Below are 14,434 nucleotides of genomic sequence, written 5' to 3'. Positions count from 1 at the left end.
TGAGTTGAAGTCGTTGATTCAAGTTAAGTTCAACTTAGTTGCCTTTGCAATCACGTTGGGCAGTTTTATATTCTACCGCGCGGACAATTCGAGTGACGCTTCGCGACGAGACGGAAAACTGCCCGAGTGCGTCAAAAATATTCCGATTTTTAAATATTTTTCATTTGTTTTTTTCTTAGTCGTCACCAACAAAGAGGGTTGAAAATATCATGGTCCATAAATATTAAATTTTGTGCGCGGTTAACCCAAGAACACGATCTTTTTTTTAACAGCTGCTTACCAACGTGACACAATTCTAGTTTAGTGCATCAGATATTAGTTTAATAACGAATTTTAATCAGAGTGAAATCTGTAATCGGTATTTCTTTGGCTATATTTCTGTGAACAGATCACGGGGAGAACACTCACCGAGAATAACGTGTTTACTTTTACGTTCTTAATTTGTGGCAGCCCAACTACATTAACAATTCGATTTACTTTACAATACGCCATTTTGTATTTTGTTTTTCTCAAAATGTTCACCATCACGTTTATAAATATTTCTTGCTCACTGATTGTCTTCGGCGGCGTTATTCTTCCAACATCTATGCCTTGGTTTCCAGATGCTAACCAACCATCGAATTCTTTATAAGTTTCGTGCAACGTTTTTTTTTTACTAACTATTTTATTTTTAAATGGGGAAAAATGAAATCAATTCAGTAATATCTTTTGTCTACTTTGGTAGTAGTTGCCAGTTTAGTTTTCCAGTTGCTAACGATGTCAACACAAACTTAGAAATACTGATTAAATCAGGTTAACAGCGATTAGTTGTTAAAGTTTTTTTTTTTTTTAATCATAATGACGTTAGTAACTACAGTTTGTGTGAAGTGATGAAAGTCACAGTTTGGCTGTTACTACTTAGAAGAGATCAACTGCCACACACTGCTCCAGAGTATTAAGACATAAAAGTAAATGAAAGCATTTCTTTAGTTGTATTAACTTCAGATGACCTGATGACTCAAATATTACATCACTACCACGAGGAACTTTTTTTTTTCTTTTTCGTAAAAGCTAAATAGAACAAATGCTATATTCCTGTGCGGGAAATTATGCACACGTTGCAGAGTCTAATGTTGAAACAATCTGCTTTCATTGGGTAAAAAATATTTTGGCAATAGGAAATCATGGAAATAGATGAGCGCAGGGGTGCTCAATGCGTAAATCGCGGGACGGCGTGCCAAAAAAAAGAAAAAAGACATCAGCCAATGTTCCCTCTAAACTGCGTGCGTGTGCAATTGTGCACTACTGATCCAGTCTCTTCATAGCTATTCTTGCATTGCGCGCAAACAAAAAAGTCCAATGCAAATGGAAAGTATAACATATAGCTATTCAGTTTATAGCATTTTGCAATGTGATTCAATGAGTGAGGGATGACTGGTTGTTACATTCAATGACACAATTCTCTTTTTCCCAATTTACCTTACACACCCCCCGTCTTAAAGACGTACACTCATAATTACAAATGTTACAGTACCATTAATGTGTTTTATAATGTCAGAGTTCACCACCGCTGCTTTAGTCAGCAACACAGTCTGGGCAACGTAGAGCAAAGACGACCTAGACATGCTGCTTATGTTTACTTTCGATATTAATGGAGAAAGTTAAAAAAAAAAAAGAAATGCTGTTGTTTTAAGATGCAACGACTGTCGGAGTATGTGAATAATCGAAGAAAAAGTGGTTAAACTGGACGAGATTTTCTCTTTTCCGAGTGGGAAAGGTCTGGTTTGAAACCAAAGTAGAAAGTGCAGGATGAGATGGTATGTCGTTTTAAAAATCCATCTTGGAACAGCCTGAGCAAGGATGAAAGCACAGACAATACTGTGCACAAAAAATAATTTAAGTATGTTCAATATAGGAGGCAACATAACAACCTTAAAACGGTTTGGGACCATCATCCGCACCCCCCGTTGCTGGTAACTTGCAAGAGGCTTGGCTGCTTGAAAAGTAGATCTTGGGGTTAAAAAGTCGGGGTAACCCTGTTGTAGAGTCTAATATCGAAACAATCTGCTTTCATTGGTTAAAAAATATTTTGCCAATAGGAAATCATGGAAATAAATTAGCTTTTAGACCACAAGTGTCAAAGTCGAGGCCTGGGAGGCAAAACTGGCCCGCCTCATGATTTTTCATGGCCCGTGAAGGCAAATCATGTCAATTTCCATGAGGCTATACATTTATATATGAAAATGTTGATATTACAAACATTTTTGTTTGCTTACATGAACAATTGTAGAAAAACTCAATTCCATTGATTTCTGATTTCTAAAAGTAGTTCATACATTTCATGTGTAAATATGATAAGGTGATTAACGTTTCTTTATGGCTTCAGTCATAATGGCCCTCTATGGTAAACCGAAACTACAATTTGGCCTTTGACAAAAAGGACTTTGACACCCCTGATATAAACAAACTATTGTACAAGTATAAAAAGAAGTTATTCCCTGCTTTAACCACTGCTTCTAAATGTGAGGAGTTAGTTATGTCACTTGGTGTGTTTATTCTTCTTCATTATCACTTTAAAATGTACTTTTATTAACAAATTATTTTGTGGCGCGGTGACGTAGCTGTAAAGCATTGGCCTCACAGTTCTGAGGATCAGGGCTCAAATCCCAAGCCAGCCTGTTTGAAGTTTGCATGTTCTCCCCGTGCCTGTGTGGGTTTTGTCCGGGCACTTCGGTTTTCCTCTCACATCCCCAAAAGATGTATTAATTGGAGACTCTAAATTGCCCCTAGGTGTAAATGTGAGTATGACTCTTGTCTGTTTCCATGTGCACAGCGATTGTCTGGCAACCATTTCAGGGTTTACCCTGCCTACTGCCCGATGACAGCTGGGATTGGCTCCACCACTCCCGCGACCCTTGTGAGGATAAGCAGCTCAGAAAATGGATGGCTGGACGGATGTTTGCATTTATTGCATATAATACAAACATTTGTGGCAGTTTAGTGCACATGAATGTTTCCATTGATTTAGTTTCACTATTTCTAATGTTTGCATCTTAAGTGCATACATTATAAATCAAGGGTCACCAACGCGGTGCCCACGGGCAAAAGGTAGCCCGCGAGGACCATATAAGGCGCCCGCGAGGTATGTTCTAAAAATACCATAGACCACAAATTGGTACTATTATTTGTGCTTTAAATTCTGAATCTGACTTGCTTACGTGAATGAAAATTTAAAAATACCTGTAATGTGATTTACTACAATAAATTAGAACAAAAATATTTTATGTACGTGTAATGAACTGAGTCTGAAATTTGCGCAAACGGGTCACGTAGACCTTCATACGATCGGTGCTCACAAAGTAGCCGTCAGTCTCAAAAAGGTTGCTGAGCCCGTTTATAAATAATATTATTTTTGCTTTTGTGCATATTTTACAACTATTTTATTTAATCGAGTGCCTACATTGCAATTATTTGTCAACATAAAGAGTCATGTTGGAGAGGCCACTTAAACGTGAGCGCAAAAAAATCAGATGTTGGTTTCCAGAGAAAAGGCTTTTTTTTTCTTTTTTTTTTTTTTGTATGGTATCGCCTAAAGAAAATCCGGTCAAAAATACCTTCAAATTAGGTTAAAGCAGTATCCGTAAATGGTTTCTCAACATACCTGTTGGAACCTTTTGTTTTGTCTGCTACTCGGGGAATCTGCTTCTCCGACCGGCTGACAAATTTCAGTTAAAATTTATCTACCAATAAGCTCGTGTTGGCCCAAAGTTCTCCCAGTTGGCGCATGGAAGTTACTCTGACATTTCAAACATGTCAGTTGCCCTAAAAACTCATCTGAAATAGCACTAAGGGAACAAATTTTAATGTGAAGTGCAGTGCGGGCAGTAGACTGGCTTATGCTTTAATAATCAGTTGTCATGAATTAATTTGTTGTTGGGGCTTCCAGACGCTGACTAATTATAAATAATTGCACTGATTGAGTTCAAGCTTCATAAATGTTTGCGTTTATTTGTCTTACTGCAAAAATTCTAAATATTTGCTTTGGTTTAGTACATACATTACAAATATTTGCAATAGTTTGGTGGTGAAAGTTTCAATGTTTGCTTTGATTTAGTATATATATGATACACATTTTCTGAGTTCAACCCCAATCCAAATAGTGTTACCTGAACTGTTCCAGGGTGTGTATTTCTATGAATGTGGGCTGAAAATCACACCCCGTGTGTTTGTGTCATCTCTCTCAGTTTCATCATGGCCCCAGAAGAAGTTTACTCCGTAACGACCACGCCAAACCCGGATCAAACCTGTTGCTTGGTGCCGTCAGAGTATCTGGACAAAAGGCGCTTTATCGTCAAGATCCTGGAAGTGGTGAGCCGACCGTAGCTGATTGATCCTTACAAGTGATGTCAACGAGAAGACTCGTCCTCAGTGCTTGTAGTGTGAGAAAACATCTAGAGGGTCCATTTTATTGTGTGAGAGCTCCGAGTTCTCTGTAGTATGTGGGGATTTCTGACTGACCGGTTCAGTGTATCATGTGCGGACTTTTTGAAGATGCAGTGTTTTGTGTGATTACTTCTAAGTTTAGGGTATTACAGTTTGTAGAGTGTGAGTACTTTGAAAAGTTCCATGTAGGAAGTGATGACTTCTAAAGGGGTTAGTGTAGTGTGTCTGTCTGTGTGTGAGGACCTCTAGCAAGTTATATGTAGTATGTGAGGAATTTAGAGGGTTCAGTGTAGCAAGTACAGACTTCTAAAGGGGTTAGTGTAGTGTGTCTGTCTATGTGTGAGGACCTCTAGCAAGTTATATGTGCTGTAGTATGTGAGGACTTTAGAGGGTTCGGTGTAGCAAGCATGGGCTTCTGGAAGGGCTTTTAGAATATTCCGTGTCTGAGCATTAGTATGAGGTTCTATAAGGTGTGTGAGGACTTTTAAAGCTTTTGTATTGGGAATAAGGACATCTACAAGGGTCAATGTAGCATGTGAACACTGAGAATCTCCAGTATTTTATGCGGTGGCCTGTAGAAGGTTCTCTATAATGTGTGAGGACTTCTGGATGGTATAGTCGAGTGTGTGAGGTCTTTGAGAAGGGTGAATGGGGTTTGTGAAGTTCTATCAAAGGCGTAGTGTCATCCGCACAAATGTCAAATTGTTAGGGAGCCCCCACAGAAAAAAAAAAATGAAATGCGGTTTCTCTGGCCCTTGCCTTGACTTGCCCTTCCTCCTGTGGCCTCTCACCAGGAAGTGCCCAGCGGGAAGTGAAAGAGCTGCCGTTAGCACATCTCTGTTAGCACAAATCACCATTAGCACATCTCCGCTCGACTATTGCAATGTTTAGCCCGGAAGGCGGGAAGCAACTCCAGAGGTTCTCCTCGTGTTTCAATCAGAAGTTACGAAAGTTTTCTTCATGTTTGTGTGTGTGAGAGAGTTTTAACAGGTCTGCTTGTCTAACCCAGTGTTGCCCAAACTATATTGAGTTAGAACACAAATTTTACTTTTGTCGTGGATACAACTTTCTCTCTGGACCACAACTTTCTTTCAGGAATACAACCTTCTCTCTAGACTAGTTATTTCTTTTGGGACTAGAACATTTTCTATGCACAAGGAACGTCTCCTGGGATGGAACGAGAAGCTTCTCTCATAACGAGGACCGTGTCTCATGACAGTTTTCCCTTGAGACTAAAACCGACCAGTTCAGAGTGTATTCTGCCTTTTGTCCCAGGTAGCTGAGATAGGCTCCGGGAATCCTGAGACCCTTGTGAGTATAAGTGGCTTGGAAAATGGATGGATGGATGGATGAATTAAACTTGAACATTCTCTTGGGACTCTGTTAGAACCTTTACTTTGGATGGATGAGTTTATGGGGACTAGAACCTACACTCAAGACGAGAACCTTATTTCAGAACTAGAAACTTCTCTCGGGACTAAAACATTCTCTCAAGTCTGTCTTTGTGAGTAGAAGACACTTTGGGGTCGAAGCTTCTCTTGGAATATAAAACGTCTTTTGGCGCTAGAATGGGATAAGTACTTTCTCTTGGGATTCAAACTTTCTATCTGGACTCACACTTTCTCTTTGGACTTAACCTTTCTCTCGGGACTCAAACCTTCCCACGAGACTCCAACTTTCTCTCTAAATTCAAACCTTTTGGAATGGCAACCTTCTCTCAGGACTCAAATCTTCCCTTGGCACAAGCACCTTCTCTATAGACGAGTACCTTCTCACTTCACTACAACATTATCTGTAGACTACAGTCCTCTTCCAGCGCAAGCACCTTCTTCTGAGATGAGAACTTTCCCTTGGGACCAGAACCTTTTGTATCGGACAAGTACCTTCTCTCGGGACTCATACCTCTCTGGACTAGAGACTTCTCTTTGGACTCAAACTCCCTCTTGGGACTAGAACCTTCTTTTGCGACAGTAACCTTCTATTGCACCTAGAACCTTTTTTCAGAGCTACCACCTTCCTTCCTTAGGGACAAGATTCTTTGTTTGTGAGGAATACCTTCTCTCAGGAATAAAACTTTCTCTCTGTGTTAGCACCTTTCCTTTGGCACGAGCACTGTATCTCGAGATGGGAACCTTCACTCGGGACTAAAACCTCCTCTTGGGGTTCGAACTTCAAGATTAGTTTTGATTGACCAAGATTAGTTTGGGACGAGAACCTTCTCTCAAGACTACAACTTTCTCTCGTAGCTAGTACCTTCTTTTGCCTTTTGGCAGAACTACATCCTCCTCTTAAGACTAAAGTCTACGCTCGGAACTGTAATCTGAGATGAAAACTGTATATTCTCGGTATGGTGCTCACCTAAGTTGTATTCTCAACATATAAAGTCTAAACATTTATAATCATCAGATTTAAAAGTGACATATAATTGTTTCCCAAACGTATCTATGAATGGGAGGAATTTGTGCACTTTTAGGTTGTGAGGTTCAATACTGTCTTGAATTATTTTACCAGGCAGATCCATCAAATACGCATACATCTTTTGAGGTCTTTATAAGCAGTATTTATTGTTTGTCAGTGGTCTAATATGCCCCACTCTCGCCCACCTTACCAGGTGCTGTCACTAGTGGCATTCATCTTGGAGGAGGTGGTCTTGGTCTGTATCAACTGCGCCGGTCTGGAATTCTTCGAGTTTGTCAGCTGCACGTCATTCCTCTTCACCATGCTGCTCCTCGTCCTCCTATCAACTACTTTTCACCGTAGGGTGGGAATCACATCCTGGTCTACCCTGGTAAGCTCCATGTTGTTGTAGTTGTGGGAACAAAACAAACAAAAAACAACAAGGTGCCTCTGTAACGCGCATGGAAGTATTGTCCTTGTTTTTGTCTTTTTTATTGGTCTTTGGTGAGATTATGCGACTTAGACTGAGGAAGTCTAGCTAAACAATAGGGAGTCTAACCCGAACGTTCTTTCAACAAACTTCACATGGCCACAGTTTTTTTCTCAGAGATGCGCTCTAGGGAGCGACAGCATTTTTTGGCGCAATGAGAAGACAGTGGTACAGAGGGAAACATGCGTGAGACCAAGTTAAAATTGGGCAGTGAGGATTTCAAATGCCACTTCCATCGATTCATCTCGCAAATCTATGCTCTCTACCCAACAGATGAGATTAGTCTCCTCACAGAGACCAGTAAAGACTTCACACGCTCTACCACCCTCTGCTTTACAGAGACTTGCCTTTGTGAATGCATCCCCAACCGCGCCACACTGCTGCAGAGTTTCCAATTACACCGAGTTGGCTGCAACACAAAGCTATCTGGGAAAACCAAAGTGGCGGGATATGTTTCCACATCAACCAAGTATAGTGTACTGATGTCACAGATTTCAGCTCACAGTGCAGGCCGGACTAGGATTCTAAGTCATTCTACTTGCCGTGCAAATTTGAAAAAAGTACGCCGCACTGCTGGCTGACAAACTAAATGAACTATTTCTCGTTCAGCTTTGGGTTCATCTGATCACTGTTTACTTCACTTATTACAGCTGTCAATTATTGTGAAGGAGTAAAAGTATAGATCCTTTGTTGCATATGTACTAAAGTAAAAAGGTACGGTAAATTTAAAGTACTTTGACAAGTTGCTTAAATGAAAATCTAACCAAGTAAATGTAGCGCGTTACGACCCACCTCTGACTGCCAGTTTTGCCAACTTCGTAAGGCACAAGAGTATGCCTATCGTAGTGGAGACAGAGCCATGTTCAATCAGCCCAAAAACCATCTGACGGAGAAAAAAAAAAAATTACCACCACAGAGAGTATTTATTTATGTAAAAAAACTGGAAAAGCAGTTTGGTGCTAATGACTGTCAGTTTTTCAGAATTACGATCGCTAACCAAATACAAGTGATCATCACCCCCAAGCGGAGAACCATAAAGGACTGCTTGGCGCCTTTTGAAAAGGACACTTTCACACACCAAACACCCAGTCCCACCACCGATGATCAATATCATTCCTCTGACTCCCTCCTTCTGCATTGACAATACACTAACAAGACGTGAAAGTGACAGTGTGTCCCCCTTCTGCTGAAAAGTCTACGTTAGTCAGCTTGGTTCGGTTTTCACACAGGTCTTCAATATAATTTTGGAGTGGTCTGAAGTCCTATCTTGCCTCAAATGCTGCACCATTATCCCAGCCACAAATAATCCTGCAATTTCTTTGAACACCACATCCTGGACCACCTCCAGAGCATAACAGGACCCCTACTAGACGCCTTGCAGTTTGCCCATTGAGTAAAAAGTTCTATAGATCACGCAGTCAACATGGGAGTGCTCTTCATCTTGGAAAACCTCAATGGCACAGCACTTGGACAAGTATCCTGTTCTTGGACTTCAGCTCTCCTCAATATAATTTTCCCAAATTCCTCCCCTCCAAGCTCCTCCACCTTAAAGTCTCACTTGCCTTCTGCCGGTGGCTTTACAGCTTCCTGTTGAGTATGACACAGATGAGGCTGGGGAACACCACCTTATCCACATACGCTGTCGGCACTGGGGATAATATGTCTTCTCTCAGCTGCTCCTCTCTCTCCCTCTCTCTCTACACAAATGAGTGTCCCTCAACCCTCACGGCTGTCAAACTCCTGAAATTTGTAGTCTGCGTTCAAGTCATCGGCCTCATCCAAAACTGTGACCAGTGTGGGTATCGACAGGAAGTGGAGCGACTGGAGTTGTGGTGCCCTCAAGATGTGACAGATGATCATGGACTTCAGGAACTATCCTTTGACAGTTGCCCCTCACACCATACAACTGTTCTGTGTCAACCTTTCAGATCTTGAAGTTCCTGGGAATTATAGTCTCTCGGTACCTGAAACGGGAGACCTGCAACAACTCCATCCTCAAAAACGCAGAGCAGAGGATGTACTTCCTGTGGTTTCTGAGGAAGCACAGCCTGTCCATCACAATCTGGTTTGTCTACAAAGCCCAAAAAAACGTGTTCTCTACCTTTCCACTCTTGAGGACTTGAACACTCCCAGGACTAAGACAAGGACGTGTAAAATCCTCTTGGACCCTCCGCATCCTGGCGGCAATGGCAACCTCTGGATGCACAGGTTAAGTGGATACCTTCTGCCTGTCATCATTGGCAGAGATAATGAGCAAAGCCACATTATTTTGTAGTCAATAAATACTGTAATTGTGTTGCTGCGGCACAATGATTGGACTTAACTAGTAATAAAGCCAATTCGTCAGTAGCCATTAAAAATCATCGCTTAACATTGCAAAAAGTTCTTCCGAGCAGGAAATGCCAAATGTTTTATCAACGTTACAAATGTGACCACCCCCGTCAAATGTTGTGGCGTTGATGTGACAACTCATTCAAACATCATGTGACCTTAACGGCAACCTACTGTCAGAGGAAGTCTTCAAGGACAAGATGCTGACAGTGCAACTCCCTCTTGAAACACATTGTATTAATTCCTTCATTAATTTATTCATAGCTTGGCTTACGTTGAGTGCAAATATTTGCTTCGGATTAGTGCATGCTGTATATTACAACTATAATAGTTAGTGCATGTACAATATTGAAAAATATTGAGACTGAATCAGTGCATTTTCTTTTTTCATTTTGTCTACCTTATACGAATTCAGAGTAATAGCAATTGTTTTCGTTTGTTTGTGCTGGACATCTATGACACTGCAGCATAAAATGAGATCTCAGAGTGACTCAGCCTCGCTGATGGAAACAGTTGAAATTTTGATATGGTTTCATGTTCACTTACATAATTCCCCACTGGGTATGAGGAAATTACTGTGGACACTGCAATAAGCTATACATGTTTCGCATGTATAACCAGTATTATCCGTATTAATACATACACCATTTGTATTCATGACTGTTCAAACTCACTTCAATATGCAATATTAACTATACATACCTTCATCTTGCTTTTTTTTTTTGCATGCACAATATGTACATTCTGGGTGTATCATTATTCATGAGTATGTCATATCTCATACTCACTATGATATATTTTCACTTTGCACTAGGTGTTTGGCGACTGCTGTGGCATAATTGGACATATATACAAACAGACTTTTATGATGGGATGATTATTTTTTTAATGTCACTGTCGTTGTGCCGCAGGACTTCGTGTACACTTTGGTCATTGCCTTCTTTTTCCTCATCGCCTCCATTGTGTTTGCGACCATCAACAGCGGCACTTCTCTGGAAAAGGGAGCTGTGGTGAGGAGGATTTGTAAATCAATTGCAGAGTGATGATTTCTGATTTCCATCCTTCCAATCTTCTTTCATTTGCTACCTTGTTGTTTACTTCACTTCGTCCAGCATTCCCGACCCCCTGGTATATTTTGGTGCTTCCTTATTGTAACCCTGGCACCCACATTTCCTTCCCTACCTCTTTTTTTTTTTTTTTTTTTAAATAGAGCTCGTGCACCTATGTCACCGAAATCACGTCACTGGCCATATTGCTGGTCGAGCTAAGTCGGTTGGAGACTACACGAAAATACGTCTCCCAGAGTTTTGTCCGATACTGTTAAACATTTAGAATGTGATAATAAATGAAGTTATGTGGAAAAATGAGAGAAACTTGGCATAGAAGACCCGTGTTTAATGCCGAAGTCGATGTTTTCGCCGATTAAGAAATTGGACTGTTAACCCGACTGTCTTGGACAACTGGATCTAAACGTGGATCTGGTGAGTAAGTCGTCGGGATTTACACGGAAGAGTTTGAAAGTGTATAAAAGTCTGGACGTGTACAAATACTTAGTTGTTAGATCTTTTCTCAATTGACCCCTCCGTACAGGGCACTTAACCACGCCTCCTGAAGTGACGTCACGCCACGTGCGCTCACGTAAGACAAACAATAAAAATGGCAAATACAATACAATACATTCTGAACTGAGACAGACTCCATGCTTCTGATTTCATTCAAATCAACGATATATTATAGATTCTAAATACAATACATTCTTAACTGAGAGAGACGCCATGCTTCTGATTTCATTCAATCATTCACACGGAGCAATGTTATGCTAGCGGAGAACGTCTCATTCATTTATACGAGACGTGTATTAAAAATCAAATTTAGGGCATATCTTCGTGCAAACACCGTCTGGATAAGCTTCTGGCCGCGAGCCAATAAGAAATCAATACGTTTGTGGAGTCCGATCATCGCTAAATATCGCTCAACAAAGAATAAGTGTGTCAATCGTTCACACGTAGCAGTGTTATGCCAGCGGAGAACGTCTCATTCATTTATACGAGACGTGTATTAAAAATCAAATTTAGGGCAGATCTTTGTGCAAACACCGTCTGGTTAAGCTTCGGCCGCGAGCCAGCAAGAAATCAATACGTTTGTGGAGTCCGATCATCGCTAAATATCGCTCAACAAAGAATAAGTGTGTCAATCGTTCACACGTAGCGGTGTTATGCTAGCGGAGAACGTCTCATTCATTTATACGAGACGTGTATTAAAAATTAAATTTAGGGCATATCTTCGTGCAAACACCGTCTGGTTAAGCTTCTGGCCGCGAGCCAGCAAGAAATCAATACGTTTGTGCGGTCCGATCATCGCTAAATATCGCTCAACAAAGAATAAGTGTGTCAATCGTTCACACGCAGCAGTGTTATGCTAGCGAAGAACTTCGAATTCATTTATACGAGACATGTATTGAAAATCAAATATAGGGCATACCTTCGTGCAAACATATCTGTTCCGGTTGATATTAGATGGATTTAGTTGATGATGCGGTCTTCCACAAAGTTTGATCCATCGAAGGCATTTTTCGTACTGGGTCTTCGGTTTTGGAAAGGGTACGAATCGAACTCCACCAACTCGCCTTTCAGGATACCTGTCGTCACTATTACAAAGTCCGTGACTACACCTCTTAACCATATTTTTTGTTAAATAACCCAAATATGCGATAAAACTCTAACTAAACCTATACTGGACCATTCAATGTTGTCTGAGAAAATGGCCGGAGCAAAAACGGGCTGTGGTCTATGCAGATCTCTGGCCTCTGATTGGTCAGTGACGCGGTTTGTGCAATATCCATGGAGGGGTCAATTAAGAATAAATCCCACACAGTGATGGAGCCACTGAGATTTTTTTTCAATACAAATACCAATATTAAAATAAATGACCCCTGGTTATACACAGACTCGCATTTATTAACTATGATTGGGGGGGAGAAAAAAAAAAAGACAGCGAGTCAGCTCCCGTACATGGAAGCGTGTTGCGGCCACACGTTAAACTTTAGTTAACCTCTCCGTGACAGATGTGGTTTTTTTTTTTTGTTTTGTTTTGTTTTTTTTTTTACAATATGCATTGTTCTCAAATGAGTCCAATGCATATTGGGGAAAAAAGAAAATAAACCGCCGGGATAGGCTTCAGCTCCCGTACACGGTGTTGCGGACACCTGTTAACCTACGTAAACTGCTCTGACCGACAGCTTATTTTTTTTTTTTTTAAATACGCATTGGACTCATTTGAGAACAATGCATATGTTATTAATATATTATGATAAATATATAAATAATAAATAACATATTAATAACATATTAATTTAAATATGGCGCCGTGAAAATGGTGACGTCACGTGCACAAGCTTTATTGCCTCCTTCCTACTTATGTCTTTCCCTCCTGCCTTATTTCACTACCCACCATGTTGCATTCTCGGCTACTTCGTCTTCTCCTACCGTACTTCTTTTTCACGTTTTTGAAATGTTTCCGCTGGCAGGCATTGGGCTTCCTGGCAACATTGGCGTACGGGTGCGACCTTTTCTTGTTTTGGAGGACGTACGGACATCCTTTCGCCAAAGGGGACAAGCGGCAGCCTTCTAACGGCGTCCAACCGACCAAGGTGGACCAGGAGGCTCCCGCGGAGACGGAGAAACTCAACGTGGACACGACCCAGCAGAATGATTGAGTTTGTTTCTGTGGTTTATGTGCGGCTTGAAAGGTCAAACATTTTACTCCTTAGGAGATGCTCGTCTCCCACAAAGGGCTTGACTTCCTCTCTTTGTACTACTGAGGCCGGTTGAGGCCTGCCACTCAGGAAATAATCACCTCCTACTTAAGAGACATATTATGATTGTTTTGTTGTTGTTTTTTGCCCCCGCCTCCTGCCTGTTGACAGCTGGGATCGGCTCCAGCACTCCCCGCAACCCTCGTGCGGATAAGCGGCGAAGTAATGGATGAATGGATGAATTGTGTGCTGAGAAAATGAAGTGGACAATAAATGATGCAATCAGAAATAGAGCAGAACCAAATCAGCAGTTGTGTCATATGAGAAGAAATGTATCTTGTTTTTTTTTTACAATATGCATTGTTCTCAAATGAGTCCAATGCATATTGGGGAAAAAAGAAAATAAACCGCCGGGATAGGCTTCAGCTCCCGTACACGGTGTTGCGGACACCTGTTAACCTACGTAAACTGCTCTGACCGACAGCTTATTTTTTTTTTTTTTAAATACGCATTGGACTCATTTGAGAACAATGCATATGTTATTAATATATTATGATAAATATATAAATATAATAAATAACATATTAATAACATATTAATTTAAATATGGCGCCGTGAAAATGGTGACGTCACGTGCACAAGCTTTATTGCCTCCTTCCTACTTATGTCTTTCCCTCCTGCCTTATTTCACTACCCACCATGTTGCATTCTCGGCTACTTCCTCTTCTCCTACCGTACTTCTTTTTCACGTTTTTGAAATGTTTCCGCTGGCAGGCATTGGGCTTCCTGGCAACATTGGCGTACGGGTGCGATCTTTTCTTGTTTTGGAGGACGTACGGACATCCTTTCGCCAAAGGGGACAAGGGGCAGCCTTCTAACGGCGTCCAACCGACCAAGGTGGACCAGGAGGCTCCCGCGGAGACGGAGAAACTCAACCTGGACACGACCCAGCAGAATGATTGAGTTTGTTTCTGTGGTTTATGTGCGGCTTGAAAGGTCAAACATTTTACTCCTTAGGAGATGCTCGTCTCCCACAAAGG

General features: G+C 41.1%; 1 protein-coding gene across 7 annotated transcripts in view; it reads left to right on the top strand.

Annotated features, from left to right (window-relative positions):
- Positions 1–13,624, top strand: part of cmtm6 (CKLF-like MARVEL transmembrane domain containing 6) — a 55,404-nt gene extending 41,780 nt beyond the window's left edge. For 3 of the 7 annotated variants that reach the window (XM_061818824.1, XM_061818826.1, XM_061818827.1), the window contains 4 exons: positions 4,224–4,347; positions 7,034–7,210; positions 10,552–10,650; positions 13,167–13,618. In XM_061818824.1, coding sequence (XP_061674808.1) covers positions 4,231–4,347; positions 7,034–7,210; positions 10,552–10,650; positions 13,167–13,355 — 582 coding nt within the window. In that variant the 5' untranslated portion in view covers positions 4,224–4,230 and the 3' untranslated portion in view covers positions 13,356–13,618. Of the gene's footprint in view, positions 1–2,812; positions 2,897–4,223; positions 4,348–7,033; positions 7,211–10,551; positions 10,651–13,166 lie in introns of all 7 variants that reach the window. The other 4 variants (XM_061818825.1, XM_061818820.1, XM_061818822.1 and 1 more) reach the window with 4 other exon arrangements.
- The last annotated feature ends 810 nt before the right edge of the window (positions 13,625–14,434 follow it).

This window comes from Syngnathoides biaculeatus, chromosome 5, assembly GCF_019802595.1.
Source record: "Syngnathoides biaculeatus isolate LvHL_M chromosome 5, ASM1980259v1, whole genome shotgun sequence".
NCBI lineage: Eukaryota > Metazoa > Chordata > Actinopteri > Syngnathiformes > Syngnathidae > Syngnathoides > Syngnathoides biaculeatus.
This window is presented reverse-complemented; position numbering and strand designations above follow the sequence as displayed.